General features: G+C 38.6%; 1 protein-coding gene across 4 annotated transcripts; it reads right to left on the bottom strand.

Annotated features, from left to right (window-relative positions):
- Window positions 1-680: 680 nt before the first annotated feature.
- SPI1 (Spi-1 proto-oncogene) lies at window positions 681-20,756 on the bottom strand. Of its 4 annotated transcripts, XM_009490002.2 has the most exons (6): window positions 20,566-20,756; window positions 20,297-20,299; window positions 13,879-13,972; window positions 6,303-6,490; window positions 2,189-2,345; window positions 681-1,489 (listed from the first exon to the last, which is right to left on the bottom strand). In XM_009490002.2, the coding sequence occupies exons 1-6, from the start codon at window positions 20,608-20,610 to the stop codon at window positions 1,173-1,175; spliced, it is 804 nt and encodes a 267-aa protein (XP_009488277.1). In that variant the 5' UTR covers window positions 20,611-20,756; the 3' UTR covers window positions 681-1,172. The 4 variants fall into 4 exon arrangements, with proteins under 4 accessions (XP_009488277.1, XP_009488278.1, XP_075568813.1 ...); XM_009490003.2 differs by lacking the exon at window positions 20,297-20,299; XM_075712698.1 differs by lacking the exon at window positions 20,297-20,299 and having other exon boundaries at window positions 2,189-2,315.
- Window positions 20,757-20,789: the final 33 nt, after the last annotated feature.

The following is a 20,789-nucleotide window of genomic DNA, read 5'->3' as shown; positions in this document are numbered from 1 at the left end:
TTTCTGTTATTAGATGTACTGGGTAACTTTACCATAGTATCTCAGGTGTTAAATTATCTTTTATTTTGCATTTTGACTGTAATCTATACAATGCAGTTGTTATTAGTTACTATTAATTGTTTTACAGTAGGGACTAAAATCCACAGTTAAAAGCTTGAAAACATTTTGTAGTATAATTCTGCAAAGACATGATTAAATACAACTTATTTCCCAGAAGGGTTCATAAGTGAAAATCAAGATATCACTGTGGAGGTAAGCAAGCAAGAGGAAAGAACAGGAGCAGGAAAATGAGTGAAACCACAGAAGAACATGGTTAATTGTTATGTTCTAAACCGGATAGAGCTATATATGCCATTCTTGGTATAAGTGAATAGAAATTATTCAACTGGCAGAGCTTCATTTGCACAGGAAAAGATAATGATGGATATATATATGTATTTTAAAATTTACTTCAGTACTGTAGTCTCTTTCACAGTAATGTATCTCACCTGTTATCTTTGTTACTTAGTTTGACAGCATTGATGATGTTTCGAAGTAAATTAAAAAGTAGTGACAGATGGATAAGGCCCTATAACCCAGTGTGCTTTTTGTTCAGGTACCACACATGAGCTGCAACTGCATAACTGAATGCGCATGAGATTTGTTTGTGAAGTAGTCATTTATTATGCAAACACCAGAACTTCATTATATCAAATTTTATTAAATATGTACATGTTATTACTATTTAAAAGAAAAAGTATCATTCCAAGATCTGCAAACTTCTCTCTAGCTTTGAGAGCTGCGGCAGAGCCTGTATTTAATGCTAGTTTGAAAGCTGTAAGCTAATGCAGTGTCACTGTGAATGACACAGCACCATCTTTGAAGGCAAAACTTCATCAGCTGTATTCTTTAGTCAAAACACAATCAAAGAAATCTTTCCTGAAAATAATATATTTTTACATTGTTTAAGTTTCCCAACTCTGTCCAACTTGTAGGGCGGAAGCAAAGAATTCTGTCACAGTTAGGATTCTCAGATGCTGAAGAAAGGAATTCGTACCAGAAACATCTGATGGTAAGAGCCGTTTAAAGGCAGAGAAGGGGGCACAGGAAGCAAAGAGAAGGATGCGTCCATCTCCTCTGCTGTTATCCAGCCAGGAGGTCTTAATTTTTTTCTTGCTTAGGGTCCCATGGCCTCAGTGAGGATAATGCTTCCTATCAGTGACCCCCCTTCCCATCACCTCTCCACTAAACTGGTAGGTCAGCTTCTTCTTGACTTTCTTGACCTCCCCTGTCTTGCCGTAGTTTCTCAAAGCCCGTGCCATCTTCTGGTAGGTCATTTTCTTGCGATTGCCTTTCTGGATGCCCCAGCGATGCGCCAATGCCTCTTTGTGTTTGGAGGAGAACTGGAAAGTACCTTTTTCCTTGTCCACCCACCAGATGCTGTCCTTCATGTCTCCACTGCGAAGAAGGTCCAGAAGGAACTGATACAGACGTATCTTTTTCTTGCTGCCTGTGTGGGAGTCAGAGAAGAAAGGCAGTGGAGCATTACTATTAGTGTGTAGTTCCTGGTGAAACAGCAGAACACATATAATTCATATAACTCACTCAGCTAGCTTGTCAGTCATGTAACTTCTTCAGTTTGCAACATTTGTAATAATAGACAGTGTTACACTGTAAGGACATAATGTGGATTGATGACCAAGAAGAAAAAACAAGAATAAGGAATTCCAAAGGCCAAACCCTTGTTTTGAAATTATCCCTAATTTGAAGCTAACTGAAAAACATTGCTAATTTGAAACTAATTGGAAGCTAATTTGGGCAGGTTATACAGAACCTGACTTCCAGGTACTGAGCAAACAGAGTTAAATATTTTTAAAAGTCAGTTCCTTGACGTTCTTGCCTTGGTTTTCCCATCTGTTAATGGAAATGGCAGTAGAAATGGCAAAATCCATTTCCATTCAGGAAGCCTGAATAGGCAAGGCAGAAGGAGGAAGTGGGAGTACGTGAAGAAATGAGATTTGTGATACAGACACAGTTAAAGTCATAAAAGATTTAGAGGACAGGAGAGGGCAAGGAGTCAGGGAAAGTGAAGCTTTGCCAGTGGGATAAAATACTAGTACAGCAGTTCTACAGTTTTATTCATTATCATCATAGTAATGTAACAGCTGCTCAGCACTTAGCTTGACAAAGTCCCTGTGTCTTCACTGACCTGTTTCTCCATGCATAATTCCAGGCCCAGGGTCCACACCATCAGTCTCCCCATCTGATACCTCCAATGGGGGGCTCTGCCTCTCTATGTCCTCCTCATCAGAACTGGGCTGCGGTGGAGAGGAGTACTGTAGGCACATCCGGGGCAAATAGGACACCTTTGGGAGAAAAGAGTAGTAGTAGGAGAGGTAGTGACAGAGAGTGGGGCATTGAGGTAAAAAAAGGAAATGTCATGGAGAGGGTTTCAGAGAAAAGGAGGGGAGAAAGTAAGAGGTATATGAAATTGCATAGGGTAATACTGAATGACTTAGTTGTTGACATTTATAATAAATACTGTGCAATTAAGAAACACTTCTAGCTAACAGTCAACACTTACACATGTACAAAGATGCATCTTTACGAGGGAAGGAGGAATAAGGTTGTGAAAGTCAGATATTTCCCATATGTTATATCCTATGCAAGTGATATTGCCCCTCTTCCCCCATACCTCCCCAAAGCTAGCATTCTTCTTTATGAGTTTCTGATCCCTGTTGCCTATCCCCAGTGTAAAATTGCTCTTGAGAACAATTTTTTTTCTAACACAGACCTTCTGGAACTACTCTTCTAAATTTGAAAGAGCTGAACAGTTCTGCCCTAGCATGGCTGCTTTGACTGGCTTTGGCTCTGTTGTTCTCTTCCTTTCTCTGGCATAGTACCTTCTGACAGCACTGAATCCCTCCAGGACTGTGTCCAACTCTGGAGACAGGGTTACATTGGTCTGTCAGCTTCCTGTCCTGAATTTCCCCCATGAGGAAGGGAATAGCCTTAGCGCTATAATAGAAGGTCCATCGTATTGGCTCACATTTTCTTTTCCTAAGTGGCTATCTGAAAATTCCCCATTAATGGGGATTTCTCATCTGCAAAGCTAGCAAGCCAGTTTTTGTGCTAAATTCTCTTGCCTTTATATAGAGGTCTTGTCAGGAGCAGTGTGGAATATACCTCAGCTCTGTAAATTCTCAGTTGCCATCTGGTTTGTTAGGGATCATGACCAGTTGCTATGAATTATTGCAGCTTCTTATTTAAGAATGAGAAACAGATCAGTCTGAGGGGCAGGGAGTAAGAACCCAAACATTAAAAAAAAAAAATATTAAAAAAACCCCAACCAACATCCCCCAAACCCAGCAGCATATAGAATGTTGTTTTCATGAAATGGGCCGCATCGACAGTCCTGCAAGGTGGGTTCCTTTTGAATTGCTCTTCTTTCTCTCCACCAAGAAAGGCCGCCTTGAGCCTGATTCCCTTCCCAGGGGACCTTAGGCACTGAAGCGGGGAGTGGGTGTTCACTTCATGAGTCACACCACCCACCCCATGTCGGGCATTGCCGAGTGGTGCTTTTCAGATGAGTTTTGCACTGGCTTAAAATGTCCCAATAAGGAGTGAGCAAAGGGCTGGTTTTGGGGTGCAGCAGCTGGCGGTTAATGAGTTGGCAGATTGGCTGGAGCCGATCTGGCAGGAAGGCCAGGATTGGGTAAGAGTGTGTGTAAGCTTCCTGTCAGATCCCCAAGAGCGAAACTTCAGCCCTCACCACAGAGTCACCTTTAGCTTTTTACAGTTAAGAAAGCTGTGGCCTCAGGGGTAGGAAGGAAGGGAGAGACAGTGCCATGGGGGGAAGGGGAATGAGAAGCTGGGACAATGTCTTACAAGGGAGGGGAACAGAGATTGGTGCCTCTGCAGAGAAAAAGGTTGTGTAAACCTGGAGTGTGTTGGGGGGTGGTGTGGGAGTAAGGAAATCACTCCTCTGGGGCTGGAGGAGCATGGTGGAAGAGTGCTGTGGAGGAGGGAGGGGGAATGGTGTCTCACAAGCAAAGGGAGTTGCAGAGGCCAACCTGGGGGAGTTGAGTAAGCTTCCCCCACACTGTCCCCACTGTCCCTGTCTTTTTGCTAAGTGTATTTTTGCTTACACTTACTTTGTACCTGAAACTCAGCGTAGGTCAATACATAATCACACAGTTATGTTACACAGAGTCACAGAGGACTTGCTAGTGTGTTTGAAAGACCCAGGTTGCTAATACAGTTCTGGAGAAAGAAAGCTTAAGAAACTGCTAGCTACTTTCCATATTCTGGTGTTGTCTCGGGGTCCGTGGCAACCATTTGTGATTTTCCTCTTTCTAAAGCTCTTCACAGTTTTCTAACCTTTTCTTTCATTCTCCCTTCAGAATGACTATTCTTTTCTTAATTTATTGTGTGTGAGACCACCTGTTGGCAGGCTAACAACACTTTTTAAAGAAATCTTGTCCAAGAACAGCTTGAGCCTCAAATTTATCACAAAATAATGTGATATCAACAGAAAATTAGAGAAATATCTTTGCATGTTCTTCCTTTATTTGCAAACTGTAACTCTGATATTGCATGACAAGCATGGGTGCAGTTAGTAACTGGCAAATTCAGAGGAGGATTAAAGCTTGCATCCTGCTTCTGTTTCTTTGAAAATGCCTTGAATAATAGTGTGTTGCCTAGGACTGTGGCTGAGACACACCAGAGTCTGAACCTCAGAGCATGTTGAGTAGCACTTGCATGAGCTACTGTAAAGTAAAAAGCCAAAGATCCCCAGCTGGTAAAGAAGAGGAGAGTAGTGGTGAATTCTACCTACTAATATCTTCTGCACCTTGGTATGGGGTGGGGCAGAGAGAGCACAGTGCTCTTTATCAAAAGTTGCAACAAAACTAAGTCTCTGCCTTTCATCCTGAAATGAAAGATGATAACTAAGTAGAATGAAGCAGGATAAGCAGAAGCACCCTCTCTTGTTTTTTGGTGGTGCCTCCAAAGACATCCATAAAGGGGCTAATTTTTATTCTTTGCCTTTGGTTGGAGGCAACGGTTGGTCATTATGTATTAGCAGTTGCAGTGAGCAACTGAAACGACTTGAAGCTTGCCACAGACTGCTGTTCCATGAAGCATTTTTTATATTTGTAACTTTCTGTTCCTAATTCTTTGTTTGTATCTACATCTTATATTCTATTCCTGATTTTTTTCTGAGTAGTAGGTGAGAAGTTTGATGGCTTGCAGTCAGTCAGTTTCCTGTTGACAGTGTTAACTTATTCACTCCATTTTTTTCCTTCTTTGTGTTTGATTAATACAGTATTTGTATACAATATCAGTTTGCTTTGAACAAAGAAGCCCAGAATTACAACTCCATGCATACAGTTCCTCTCACAAAACTTCAGCAATGGCACCATTATATGCAGCACTGTAATCAGCAAACACCTTTTTCTCTGACCTCAGTCCTACTCTGTCTTGTGTTCAGCACATTTTATGTAGCTTGCCTGTCTTGGGAAACTCCTTAGGACAAGATCACCCAGCTTTCTTATTGCTCCTAGTAATGACTTTGGGCATATTCTTGTAGGAACAAGAGTTAAAAGTGATCTCCACACCCACTTTGCTTAGTATCTTTGCAGTACGGTGGAACCCCTTATAGTTTCAGCTTTAGTGAGAATTCACTGGTGCTTTGGTGCCAGACTATCTTTACTGCACAATGGAGTATCTTTTTTTACAGGGAGATGACTGGCTTAATGTAAAATCTGAGCAGAGACAAGACAGTGTGTTTTGGCATGACATTTATTTTCAGGTAAAAACACAAGTAGGTTGTCCTCAGCCTGTTTCACTGTGGTAAAATTACCAGTGACTTTTCTTTGTTATCGTTTCTTGTACAGGTCATGTAAAATTATCAGGGTTGCTTGGAAATGTTTAAAACTTTCCTACTACTTTGAGGCTCAGAATACTTCCCAGTAGTCATGGATACCCTTGCTATGACAATGCATAGCTTCTGAGGTCCAGTTCCTCTGCAGAATTTCAAACCAGTTGATTTTCATTCCAAATGAAACAAAATTTTGAAATTTCAAATACTGCCACAAAATGCAATTATCTTTTTAGGCACAGTCCTCATTATCCAGTAAAAAGAATGCTTAAACCACATTTGTCCCGAGAATGAAGTGTTTTATATCAAGTGCTTGTGCAGTAAGAACTTGTGTAATTAATTTCAGCAATCTCTTTCACATAAGAGTATGCATTCACTGATGCATTATTTTCCTTACCCTTAACTATCATCCTAAATTCTGAGTAAGGGTTGGTAGCCATACCTGATGGTTGAGTCCGATGTGTGGGGTTGGGATTGCAGAATCCAAGACATGCATTTGTTCAATCTCCATGTGCCTGTACAGCTGCTGCAGCTGGGGAGGCTGTACACTCTGCAGTTCTGTGAAGTGATTGTCTCCAAAGGTCTCAAACTCACTGTGCATGTGGTGTGGATGATATTCCCAGTAATGATCTAAAGAAAATAAAAATAGATTGTCTATCATTACAAGGCTAAGAAACATAGTATTTACCTGTCTTTCATTGGTTCCTACTCCTGTCACTGTACTTTCTGCCCTCTCCACACCATCCCTGTTGACCTGTCTGTCTCTGGTGACTATATAGATCCCTGTAAAGTTTCTTTTCCTAATCTCATGAATGCCTGTGGCTGGAAAGTAATGCTTAGGCCACTTTAATTAGGCGCATACTCTTAGATGGAGAGATGGATTTCAATGATAATTTAGCACAAGATGCAAAAGACATTAATGCTGGCACCTTTCTGAAGAAGAAACCATAACAATCTTACATTTTCAGTCTTGAGGCAACAAATTCTACTGATGTACATATTGTCATATTCTCATTACACTCTTCCTCATGGTATGGAAATCAGGAGATGGAGAAAATGTACAGATTATTCTGCAATTATCTTCAGCCTTTATTTTACTCTGCTAGCAAAATTTCAGGAATGCTGCAGAAAAGGCATGGCACTTTGCTAGATATTTCCTGTAATCATGTGTTGGTATGTCACACACCTTTCAGGACCGATACTAGAGAAAAGAAGGATAAACTGTTGCGGCAGTCTGGTGTACACTGTTTACAGTGAGGCTAAATTCTGATGCAGACTCTTTCTCTACCTTTTTTATCTCATTAGTATGTTTGAAATTTCTGTGATAATTTAGATTTTTTTCAAAAACATAAAAAAGTACTCAGATAACCACTATCCTGTTTCCTGATTTATTTACTTCTTTTATTTACTCTCAGGTTTACATTTCTGGTCTTTTTAGTTCAGTATAAGCCTCCAAAATTTTTAGAATTTTATATTTGCTGCTCAAAATTTAAAATCTGTTAGAGGAAATGTGAAGCATTGCAAATTCTATTTCTCTCTTACATACAGTAGTGGCATGCATAATTATGCACATATTTGTGTGCACTCTGTTTTTTAAGATCAAAGTCAACATCACGTCCTCTGCTCTGCCTGAGCTAGGAACTAATCTTCCATAGTTTAACTTTTCATGCATCATTTTATGCATGGCCAAAATTTCTTTATGATATTCAGTGTAACCGTTCTAATTTATGTCTTACTATTGTGAGCTTTCTTCCCTTGTATTATTATAAACCATTTCTGTCTTATCCTTCACACGCTTTCAGGTTGCTATCATGTACCCTTACAATCTACTCCTAATTATCACTTAACCCAGCTGCATGTATTGAGCTCTCAGTTTTTCCATACAGATCGGTATATTGACCCCCCTAATCATACTTGTGCACTTCTCCAAGCTCCCTCCCAGCTGTTGACATCCTTATGATAATGCGATGGACAGAACTAAACATGTTGTTCCAAGTGTAGCTGTACTGAATTTATAGATGAGCAATTATCTCATTCTGCAATATGATGTTATTGTGTATGACATTATCTGGATACTAATGTGCTGTGAATATTTTTTCTTAAATACCAGTTTCATTCTTTCTCTTAGCTTCTATCTCCTCATCCTTCCCCACTTACGTTTCAAACAATTAGGTCTAATCTCATTGAGGATTTGAAATCTGGGATAGTGACTTTGAATGTGGCTTCCTTTAGAGGGAACTCAGTATATGTTTATACCAAACATAGTTGTACCTGAGAAGTTGTAAGCTCTTTTAGCTGCCTTTATGGCAGGCTCAGGCCTGTAGAAATTTATTTGGAGGCTCTATCAGACCATTTACCACACCAGTGCTTACTTTCTTGTCCTTCCTGTTTTTCTGATTCGTGGATAAACCATGTCACTGTATGTGAAAGGGACAGAAAGGTGCTTCTGAAAGCACCCAGGGAGCTGCTGCATTACTTTGTAATTTCTTTGCTTTGTACATAGCGCTTTCTGTGGGCTATGTATGGATTTTATAGCCCAAGGTTATAATTACTATGCACAGTAGCACTGCTTCATGTTGTAATCCTGGAGAAAAATTTTGTTTTCTCTGGTAAAAAAGTGTTTTTTATGGGTGCAAAGTTCCCATGTACTTTTACATTCACATCTGCTCCAACCCAGGAAATGTCAGTGTGTGGGAGTTTGAATCCACAGGTCATCTAAGGCTGTGTCCTGGTAGGAGGCTTTGGGCACTTTCAATCTGAAACTTTTTTGTTTAGTTGGAAGACTGAGCCACACTAACTCATGCTTTTTCTGGGTTAAACTACTGCAGATTTCTCTAAGTAGATCCAACCATTAAGGCCCCATATACCACGGGCAGCCCTGTATAATAAATTGTTCAGAATACATTGCAGGAGTAATCTATACTCTTGTTCCTTAGAATGATCTGGCTCTGCTCCTTGTGCAGAAGGTCCTCTGTCAGATGGCAATGTATATTCTCAAAGACCCCTTGTCTTTGATAATCTACTACAGCAAATGAGATCAATGTATAATTGTAAGGATGACAAAGCTCAGGCAAAAGTCTCTGAGGCTGTCAATGGCAGGTCTTCAGCTGTGGAATGTCTTACTAGTAGTAACTATGGTGGTCAAGAGAGAACACAGTACATTTCCAACATGCATAGCCGTGAGTATTTGTGCATGCTCTGAGAGGTCTACTTTTGATTCTTCTTAAATGTTTTTTTATCAGCAGTCATGATTTTATACTTCAAGATACCTCTTAGTTTTTGGGAGCCTATGACAAGGTTCCTGCTACCTCCAGAACTGTTCTTTTAAACTCTGTCTTGGCAAATGAATTAACCCGTGGAACACTATTTATGCATATTCATGTTAATCACTATGTAATATTTAGCCTAGTTATTACGGAATTCTTTTTTTATGGAATCAGGTGCTGCTGTAAAAATACTATAATGGAATAATACTAATAGCACAGCATTTAGGGACTTAAAATGACCACATAATACTAATACATTACAAAATCAATCTATGTCAGAAATTACTTCAACACAAACTTATGCCAAGTATTCAAGCTACAACAGGAAGAAAAGTCCTTATTTCTTTGTAAATTATCTATAATTTCACAGTGATGCTTAGGAAAAACAGTATTGATTTAGTTACATTAAAAGAGAAATTCCAAATTCTGTCTGCACAAGCCCCTCTGCAGTTAACCATCCTGGCTAAGTTACTGCACGTGAAAACACAAAAAAATTCTAAATATCTGCATCTGCAGTTATTAGAGTTATCAGCAGCTATTTACTTCTATGTTCTTTGTTAGTGTTATGTCAGTAACACATAGTAATTCTGTTGTTTTCTCAAAAACGTAAAGGTGGAAGGAAGAAAAAAGAAAGGAGAGAAAAATTCTAGAAATGGAAAGTGTCTTTTCTTTGGGTAAAGGAAAATGTCATTAAAAGCCAAGCTATAGCTACACAATGGAGTCATTATGAGAAATTTCATGTGAAGTGAAAGAGGATGTGAAAAAAATTCTCTCTTATAGAGACATGGAGATCGTGTTTGTTTTGGTCTTATATGTAGTGAAAGGTTAAAGGAAGGACAATCATGAATTCTGAACTCCCTCCCATGACAGAGAGGATGTTAGCCTGTTGGGAAGCAATAGCAGACCTAAAGACATTGTGTTAATATTCATCATGGAGGTAGATTCTCACTCTACAAGTAAGAAAACATAACTGAACTTTCTCAGTCATCTTCTGACCAATGTAAATTGCTTTGCTCCTGTTTTAATAGAATAATGCTAGAACCAGCAGTTAGAATATGAAATAGGCTTAAGGAAGGTATTTATTATAAAGTGGAGTAACAGGCTAAATCTACATCACACAGTGCAAAACCATGCATAAAATTCATGAGCCAGCTCTTGAACCGGAAACGTGACAGCTCTGTCAGCACAGCACTCTGCCCAGCCTAAGGAGATGACTGTGTTGACGTGGCTGTACTTGTGAGGTCTGAGCTAGTGTCTCTGAGTGGTTCTGCTCTGTGCTGTACAGATTTTCCAACTCATTTTGAACTAGGAGAGGGTTTCTTACACAGTGCCACATTGTGCAGCTCAGTTATTCCCACCATGTTTCACTCATCTAAGAAAACAAGGCAAGAAAAGACCCATAGAGGAAATGAGAAAAATATTGAGGGACACTGGAAAATGAATGTCTTGGTTCCCTACAGAATCGCTCTCTGTCGAGTGAAATGCTGTGCTCCTAGGCAGTGCAGCAGTCTTATCTATAATGACAGTAGGACCTCATTAGCTCTCACTTTACAAACTTCATGATTTTAATAATACCACATGTTCGAAAATCTATGAGTCAGGCCCGAGCAAATAATGAGAATGGCTTTGAAGCGAGGGGATTTTTTAATGAAGTTTGGAGTTCTTTCTATTTTCCATATAGCGTTTAAGACTAAGGTTCACGTGTTTGGACTTTCCTCCACTTCTATGTGGGCTAAAATCCTAACAAAATCAAAGCTGAGATTCTTAAATGATCATATTACTCCAGGAGGTGGGATGAAAATAAAATCCCAGATCACAAAATCTAGCAACTTGATGGTTCCGTGAGACTAGCAACAAAGTGAACAAGGGTCAGCATTCAGCTTCATACAAAAAGTGAGTTTTACTAAGCTAATAATGTTTAGTAATAGCTTAGAGACAAAGCTGCAGTGGAATTTTGTAATTACTAAGATTGCATTAGTGTTACAAAATATGCTGTATTACATTTACAGACTTACTAGCATACAAGCTCAGGGTAGGGTGATGGACTAATTGTCACTTGAAGTAGCTGCTGTCCTGTATGACTGTGTCTCTGTTTATTACAGTATTTACAAAATAGTTAAACTACAGTATACAAAATGCAAACAATGTGTGTTGTGATGAACATATGGATATTTTTATGGTGTGTTTTTGCTTGTTAAATTTAGTGTTCGCTTATTGGCAATGATATCCTACATATTAAATTAGTGACATGCTATTGTGTGTACTTTACTGCCTGCTCATGTAAACATGGACTAAGGGTTCCCTTCAGCATTATGTTCTAGAAAAGTGACAGTAATGCATGTAGCACAGATCTATAGATTAAGATACTGCCATCTCCCTTTCACAAAATTAATTTGCTAGCAGTGAGAGAGAGGGAGTCTGACACTTAGGCAAGACCTTCTATTTCTTTAGCAGTCCCTTATCAGCAAAGTCAGAGTACTATTCTGTCTTGTAGTATCTATATACTTTATCTGGTAGCTTTTTGTTGAGGTCCATAGTGGTATTGAGTAGGCCTGCAAAATTATTTTTTACATATTGTGAGTGATCTCACTGTACCCCAAGCTGAACTCCTCTCTCACAATTCTGTCCTACTTATTTCTTCTTTTTTCCTATCTAATCATGTCTCAGCTCTCTCACTTCACTGCTACCACTGCAGCACCTTATTTATTCTTTTTCCCCACCATTTTTCAATTATTGTGCTTTTAACCACATTGTTCTGAACACTTAGAACATATTTCTAGAAGAGGTTTGTGACGTCCCTTTCCTGCTCTTCTGCATGGCTCTTCTCAAGACCCACTACTTCTGTCACGTTAACAAAATGAAAGCCAAAGTGGAGTTTGTCAATGTTTATAGGAAAGAAGCAAAACGTGTTAATTTGTGTTTTTCACTCCCCTTTGTATTCTTTGGTTGTTCATCGCTCTTTTGGACTGTGAGCAATTCAGGAAAGCATAGGGCATATTAGATATTTAGACACAACCAACTACATTACAGGTGCTTTCATAAATAAAAATTCGATTGAAATGTGCAGGCTGGGATTAAGTTGCCTCTTCCATAACCCCTTACTGTAGGAGTTAAAACATTAAACAATGTTTTTTGGGGTCTTTAGGACAAGTGCAACACAAGTTTAGGAAGAGACAAATTTCTGCCATAACTTAGGCCATAACCCCCATAGGTGACTCGAGTGTTTGTTGTGTTCATTATGATGAGTAAAAACGTGTCAATGATCTAAACCATGTAGCTTAGGAACAGCCTTCCAGCAGAAAAATGGGCAGTAAACCAGATGGGATGATAAGATTATGAAAGATAAAGGGATGTTGTTGCTTGAGGTAGCCTAGATCTAATAACAGAAAATGTATTTCCCAGTGCTTTTTCCTACATGGCATCTTCTATATTTATTGTTTAATTGTCACAATTGCTTTTTTAGATAATAAATGTTATCCTCATTTTATGGGTGTGTAAACAGGTACAGGTTATAATGTAAAAACCCTGAATTTCCATGTGGAATTTGCTGGGTTTGATTAATGTGACTTGACAGATGCCATGAGATAACTTATAAAAACTGAATTAATTCTTTGTCTCCAGGCATTGAGAATATCATAGGTGTTTCTTGATTGCAAAGTAGAGAACAAATTTAGGTAGGAATCTTTTTCAGTTAAAGGCTCAGAACAATCCTATTCTGTGACTTGCTGTCCCTTAAGGTAGCTTCTGTTGCCACAGATAAAACAGTGCTATGCTGTGAAGTTGTTAGATGTCTTAAATTAAGCAGTGATGGGTCTAGTTGCTATATCAGTGGGAGTCTTTTAGGGAAACTCCAGGATCTGAAGGGACTGCCACGAGTGATACAGTAGAACGGTGCTTTTCCTTCCTGAGTCAATATTGACTCTGATATTTCCAGGGTGGTGTTGCTGGACCATTGTATTGCACAGGAGACAAAATTCACAAAGCAAGACTCTCCCCTCTGCATTGATTTAGAGTTCAGCACCCGGACAACATGAAAATATAAAGACACCAAAGCTTTGAAATCAAATACATAAATTGAAGCAATAAATAATCATACAGTGTTTTTATATTGAGCACGGTTTATGTACAAACAGCTACAAGGAAGTTTTACATCGATTTAGAGAGAGGAAGTACTTGGGTGTACTGGAGGAAGAGTGAAAGTTAAAGCTAGGTGTGGCAGCATGCAAAAGAGATAAAAAGAAAGGAGAAATATATGGAGTTGGAAAAGGGCAAGTACCAAAGAAACATAATTAAAATGACGGCACAAATAGAGTATCTAGGACCTAAGTCAAACAGGAACTGGAGATGGGAGCACAAGAAGAGAAATACAGTATTGTAAATGCATGTCCTCAAAGAGTTCTGAAACAAGCAGAGTGCTTTTGATCTGCAGAGGAAAGTAAAAACACAGTGAAGATAATGAAGGATAGAGATCATGAGATCCCACCTTCCTGGCAATACACTGAATGTCCTGGAAGCTCCTTGCATCATTCAGTGCTTTCTAAAATTTCCTTTCAGAGAAACTGTGTTGCAGTTGCTGGGTTGAAACAGTGCCATTAAGCAGAATAAAATATTGTTGGTTTCTGATTTGAAAGTATGTGCCTATACATTATAGATCACAGCAACATGTTTGTTCTTTTCCTGAATGTCCTAAATCTCTTTCCTGTGGTATCCCACAAGACTTTATGCTCCAAGGAGATATTTTTTTTAACTTACCACCATGACTCTCTCCATCACTGTTGAGATATTGGTAATAGTCATGGGGCTGTCGGTAGAGGTCTGACTCATAGGGTACCATATCTTCAGAGGGCTGTAAAGAGAAGAGGAATTTTTAGAGCTGTAAGCTTACACAAATCCCTTCAAAATTATTCATATAGTTAGTGAAGGGGAGATGCCAACACATTTTATATTGCCTAGGGAAAGAAGGTGGAGGCTTCAAGTTCTTACTGAATCAGCAAGAATAAAATGCTTGACAACAAACACTGGTTTGAAAAAAAAAAAAAGAGTAATTGATCTCCTTAGACCCAGTCTGTGTAGCAGAACTTGTCCTGTGTTATTACACAAGTTCTTGATATCCTGCCCTCCAACCTTCTGCAGATAGTACTCTAGAGAGCCGTCTAGGACATCAGGCCCAAGCCAAGATGCCATCACACCAGCACAGCAGGGAAACCATTTCTTTGGCAGTGACAGACATTTATTATTGTTATTCCTCCTGTACACAAAAGAGAAAGCAGAAACTTGTCTTGCCTAAGCATGTTATTCTGAGTGTTTCTAGGAGGTCTCACTAAATGGTGGCAGTTTGTAGGAGGGTAATGATGTTGCCAGAGGGCATAAAAACATCTTCTTTCTCAGTTTTTGTCCAAGATGAACTGTAAATGTTTGCTGGTTCAAATCAGCTGCACAGGGCTGTTAGGTATGCACAGAGAAGACTTAAAAAGTCCAAATGTGGGGCAGATATTGAGTTGTGACCTCTTGGATGCTTAGCTGTAGAATTAAAGTCTTCTCTATCTTCTTAAAACAGTTGACATATGGTAACTTTCCCACTTGTCTTCCTCCCCAAGCCTAGTGTTTAAGGTCTTATGTTGTTTCAGTAAAGGTGGCCTGTTTATTATTAGTTGTGCACAATTCTGTTGCTTCATTTAACATTTGTTTTTGTCTTTTTCCAGAATGAAGAGTTAGAGCAGGGCAATGTCCTTCACAGGGCTTTGTTAAACTTCTGTCCAATTAAGTTCGTTACGGTATTTTCTTCCAATCTGAACAAATTCTTACAGTGTCAACAGCAATGTAGAACTCAAACACCTTCTTGCTTTTTGTTCTGAAAGGAAATTATTTCTGGTAGCTACTAATAGAAACATTTTTCTTCTGTTGATGACTTCAGCATAAGTCTTTAACTTTAAAGAAAAGGACAAATATTTAAAACAACGTGATAACTTACATCATGGACATATTTTTTATGTTCATATGTTTGTATGTTCATATGCCTATCTGTCTGTCCCAAATCCTTATCTTCTTCCATAAATCTGTCTCATTTTTGGAACACCAGCACTTTGTAAGCTTAGGCTATGGTGACAGCATGCCAGAAATGCAGGCAAGCTTCTTTTTCTTCCTCCTATAGACTACTTGAGAACATGAAACCTAAGGCAGCAGCTGCCGTTAAAATCCAGATGGAGGTGGTAGGTAAGCAGGTAGCAAAAGGAGAAGGTATTTTTTCTGGTGAAAACTACATCAGAGTTACCATTGCTCATTAGCTCTACTCCTTATTTCTTCTAGTTAACTCCCTCAGTTCATTCTGTTGGAATTTGGGGATTTAAAGATTGTCCTTTCCTAGGCATGTGATTTCTATGATGACATTGCAGAAATTAGATCAAGAAAAAGAGAGACTTATTCCCAGAGGGTTAAGATGTTAGAACACAAAAAAATAGGAAGTACTTTTAGAAATAACTTTGGACCTTGGTAGATCCTTAGCAGCAGCTGCATGCTATATTAGTGTATCATATTAAAATGCACTGGTAAGGCTGCTTAAAACGTCATGACTTCCAGAATACATACTAACTGGGCATCAGATCCATGGTTTATTCAAAGCCTCAGGAGCAAATCTATTGCCTGGCTGACAGCTCCCAGTATAATCTGTGGTGGTGGATAATTGTTTTGTGGAAATCTTGAGAAGATGATAACCCACAATATAGACAATCTAAGGGAAAGACTAAGTAAAGGAGCAAATCATCATTTAGTTGTATCCACAGCAGGGATACCAGTGGAGGGACTCCTCTTATTTCTGGTCTCCAGAGGACGTACGTGCAGTCTCCCATTCCAAATCAGTATGATTCCAATAGAATTTCCCTTCATCTACACACAGATTTAATGGGAAGTACAACCTATTTTCCATATTTCAGACGGGTGATCAAAGGAGACAGTACAGCATGGATTTTCTCTGATACTTCTGATTTTCCTCTATGTATTTTCTTTGTGTTCTCTCTAACCATGACTGGTTATATGTATTCATTCATCCCCATTCCTTAGACCTGTGGTGTACTCTGACCTCTGACAAGAAAAAATGATGAGACTGTATTTTGCTTTCTTCAGGATAAAGTTCTGAATGGGATTTCTACTTTTCATTATCTTTGCAAATTAATTCACCCCACTCTCCCATTTCCTTTCCAGAAATATATGTTTCCTCTTAAATCATGTCAACCTGAAGAATGTATGAAGTTTTTGCCTTCATATTCAGAATTGTTATTTTGTCATAACTCAAAGGAAAGCACTCATATTCTATGAAAGGAGAGACCTCAACATCCAAATGGAAAATGCACATCTACTACTTGGGAGAAACGGAGATTAAAAAAGACATCTAAATGTATATAATATGAAAGAAAAAATCTTTGTTTCCTTTCAACTAAAATACTAGAAACTGACTGAAATTATAAAATTTTTCCATATCTAAATGCATCAAAGTTTGTAGCCTGATAAATATTTAGCCAAAAGTAAGCAAATTTCCAAAGAAATCAGTGTCCTGTCAATCTGTGCTTAATTTGCTATATATAAAATTTCTACTGCTACATAAAAGCTCTATCACTCGTATCTTTACAGAAGGCAGGAAGGCTTGGCAGGAAGGCCAAGCACCAGTCCAAAAGTAGATAAACAATACATACTTTAGGCATGGGAAAGAACGTTTGACTTTTCCTAGTTCCGTTCGTCCTTTGTTGTCTCTTCTTCCCTAAGATTTTCCAAACTCCCCCATTTCAGTCCAATATACTGTAACAGGCAATAGTGTCTCACAGTCTGAGAGCTGAGAATGAAGTATTTCTACCATTCAAAAGCTAGTTTTACAAGTTCAGATGTGTATTCAATGACCAGAGCTAAAGGAAGGTGTGTTAAAGAGACTTAAAAAAGTGATTCCCTTAATATTTACAGATCTGGCTGACTGCAGAGTGAGCTGCAGATACTCAACATCTAAAAACCAGTCTGCTTTTACATAGATAATTGTTTTTTTACACACCCTGTTTTGAAAGTCTGGGACTTAAAATCTTTTTATTATGGATTGTGGGAATTTTCTTCCTTGAATTTGTTTTCTGCTCAATGATCCATTTGATAAAACATATATGTGTATATCCTTGTTAACTCATGCAACCTGGACCAATCCATCCCCACAAGGGACTTGAATTGCCACTACTTTCCATCTTGGTGTCTGATCTTCAAGGGTACAGTAACTAATATGGGAAGACGTATATTAAATATTTAAAAGTTTATGTATCATAATCTTAATCAGATGGTGGTCAAAGGAAACAGTACAGCATGGGTTCTCTCTGATCATCTTTATCCTATGGGAAGGTGGGATATTCTCCTCTATTCATTAGAGAAACTGTTTCCAAGAACCTGTTTTTAATCTCCCTCTGTTTTTTTTTTAAGTTTTATTAAAAGCTTTTTCTATAGTTAGAGAGAAGAGGTTTCACCATGTGCTGCTGTTGCCTCTTGTACCAATCTTTACCCACTTGCTCCGTCCTTCTCTGGAACCTCCCCACCCACACACCCATTTCATCATCTTACTTACTAATAGCACTTCCATGACACTGAACTGTTTTGTTTCCCCTGACAAAAAGCAAAGGATGGCTTATGTGACAATTTAATATTTAACTGATGTCAGTGGCCATTTGTTCTATCGTTTTCATGTAAAAGAGTGACAGAAAGCTTTATGAGCAACTCATAGTTGTGGTCTGAAGTTGATACCTCCTTTCCTACATGCCATGAGGTGCAGTACGCTATCTAAAACCATATTCCAGCCTCAAGCAAGAGGTCAACAAGCAAGACTTTGATAAATGGAGAGTTGCCTCCATCTTCCTTCTTTGTGCTGAAAAGCAAGAGAAAAGCCACAAAATTACTTGGAGAAAGCTTGGTTGGCATTGGTTGAGAGAGATACAGAGGATTCAACTGAATAACAATCTGAAAATTCTTGTTATTCACCAGGACTTTGTCAGATGATTCCAGGTGATTGTAAATTCACTAAATGCTGATCTTTTTTTGTTATCCTGACATAGCTATTCACTGGCATGTGATTCAGAAATACTCCACACAGTTTCCAATGATGTGCTGCTGAGACAAGTTTTAAGGCCAAGATTAACCATGTTTCCTTGGAAAAAAATTACAGTATAACTATTTTAGAAAAGATGAGTAAAAATATTAGCATGATCACTCATTGGGCCAGCCTCACTGGACCACGCTGGCAACGCAGTTATGTGGAAAAGCACTCTGTGGGGCATTTTCACTCTCATAAAAATATAATTTCATTCAAAGCTGTGATTTCTACAGGTGGCTGCTTAGGGGTTCACATATAACTTGGGCCCTCTTTAGGCAAAGGTGTTTGACTTAATATTAGCCCTGTAGCACAACTAGATTCTATCATGCACAGGAAGACATGGGCCCAGGTTGCAGAACTTTTCCATACAAAATTCCTAATCTTCAGAGAAAGATGCAGTACTCCTAAACCATTTGAGCAGCATTTTCCAAATGAAGGGTAAGAGTTTCCTAGCATAGTCAAGAGGAAGGCAGTTACTGACCCACCCTCAACTGAAAGGGGAGGGGCAGAGGAGGGAAGTATTGCTTCACAGAAACCCCTGTCTAGAAACAGGCTTATGTCTCCCCTCTGAAAAAGTCCCAGGAGGCACAGACATTTATAATGATGCCATGTGGGGCTCTAACTGGCAGTGCTCAAAGTCAGGTTAAAACAATTTTGAAAGTACAAAACACAAAATTAGTAATTTTTGGACATTTTAATCACAAAAGTAAAAACCAAGTTGCCCTGTCAAGTGCTCCTGTAAGACATAATTGTATTTTCACTGCCTGTTGTATCATTCATCTGAACAGAGTTCAGACAGAATATTAACTGCAACACAAATTAGAACATGGGCCAAACTGTGTTAGATTTTCACTCCATTTATTCAATGTATGCACTGGAATTCAATACTGAGAAAAAGAGTCCAGAAAAGTTGGCTATGAGTGAATGAGTGGACAGAAAATTAGCTTTTTTTTTTTTTTTTTTTAAATGGAGATGCTGGTTTCTGGGGTAGTTGAGGACAAAGTTTGGGTTTCTTGTTTCTTTTTTTTTTTTTTTTAAGTCCAACAAGTAACAGATTGAGAAATCTCTGTGTACTGTTTAATCTTCTCAGTTTCTTTTTGGATTTCTATCCTGACGCATTTACAGTAGATCCACTGGGCAACTCGGTGTATTTTTAAGAAAAAGAAAAAAGATTTTTAGGGTCTTCTCACCCTTTGGAGAGATAGGGGATTTCAGGGACACTGATAATGAACTGCTAGAATAAAGGGTCTCCCGAAAAGACGACGTATTTTTTCAGTCAACATGGATACCAAACATGAAAGGAATTCAAAGGGCCATCTTTCTGGGTGGAAGATAAGGAAACATGTCTAATGTCCCATTAGATGGGACAAGACAAAAAGAAACCTTGATACAAGTTTTGTTAAAAGGACTCTTGGATCTGTGTTGTCTCTTTCTGTTTTCTGAACACATATAGCAATTACCGTAAGTCATCTACCTCATAAAAAGCCAAGTAAAACACCTTATCTGACATCTCTTCAGCTTCTACAAACTTAATAAAATCTAGTTAGGGCCTCTTTTACCCATTCTGGTTAGAGATTTCCCATTAAGGTTTGTTTCTGAACAACAGGTTAGTAGTATTACGTTCTTCGTAAATAATAATTTCCAAACTCACCATATGATAAATTACAGCAGTGTAACAATGCTTCAGACTTAAAGAAAGGATAGAAACAGCCTCATAAGCATACAGAAAAATTTGTATCTTAGAGAAAACATTGGAAGACCCGACTAAGGGCTGTGGGTTTTTTCCCCTCATTCACCAATTGCTTTTTCATAGCAAGTGGATTCAAAGAGAATTCAGTTCAAGAGAAGCTGAAGTTAGAAACTAAAATGCCATCACTGCAAAGAGCACAGAGTCCTAAAATCTGCAATACGTAAAATCAGCATTCAGCAACTCTTCTCTCACAGATTGGTAGATAATTAAATACATAAACTATGTCAGAGACTCCAGATTATTAAGAATTACAACCTGAAGAAAGACTCGGCCTTATATCACAAAGCCGGCACTGAAGAAAAAAATTTACTGACTTGCTATACACATACTGTACAACAATACCATACATTTAATCTGTGAAAACAAATGGAGATCAGAATCAGATACAAGTTTTGGGAGGAAACGTTAATTTCCCATTCATTGCAATGTTGTCACTAGCGTTATATATTGACCTAAGCCAAACTTCCTGGCATTACAAATAAAGACCAAAAGAGAGATATTCTCAAATAATAAAACCTGATTTACTTTGCCTTTTGCTACTGAGCCCAATGATCCATATTAGGAATAAACCCCATATACTCACAGGGGGAATGAGGGGAAATCCTTCCATTTTGCAAGCTTGCAACATTCAGCCAACTTCTGAGTGAATTTTTCTTAATTCAGTTTTCAAACATCCAGAATAACTGACTTGAAAAAATCACATGAAACAAACAAAAAAAGAAAAAAGGAAAAAGGAAAAAAAGAAAAAAAAAAGGAAAAAAGAGAGATCCTCGGACTCCGTGAAGTCCCTTTGCAGTGATGGATCTC

This window comes from Pelecanus crispus, chromosome 6, assembly GCF_030463565.1.
Source record: "Pelecanus crispus isolate bPelCri1 chromosome 6, bPelCri1.pri, whole genome shotgun sequence".
NCBI lineage: Eukaryota > Metazoa > Chordata > Aves > Pelecaniformes > Pelecanidae > Pelecanus > Pelecanus crispus.
The sequence above is the reverse complement of the archived record's forward strand: the minus strand, read 5'-3'. Positions and strand labels throughout refer to the sequence as shown.

Bases quoted from the DNA above. Each gene is read 5' to 3' on its own strand.
- SPI1 (XM_009490002.2), bottom strand. From the start codon at position 20,610: ATGTTGCAAGCTTGCAAAATGGAAGGATTTCCCCTCATTCCCCCT. The intron at 6,491-13,878 runs GTAAGTTAAAAA...TATTTTCTTTAG, and splicing joins TGATGGAGAGAGTCATGGTG to ATCATTACTGGGAATATCAT. The intron at 2,346-6,302 runs GTATGGCTACCA...TTTCTCCCAAAG, and splicing joins ACATCGGACTCAACCATCAG to GTGTCCTATTTGCCCCGGAT.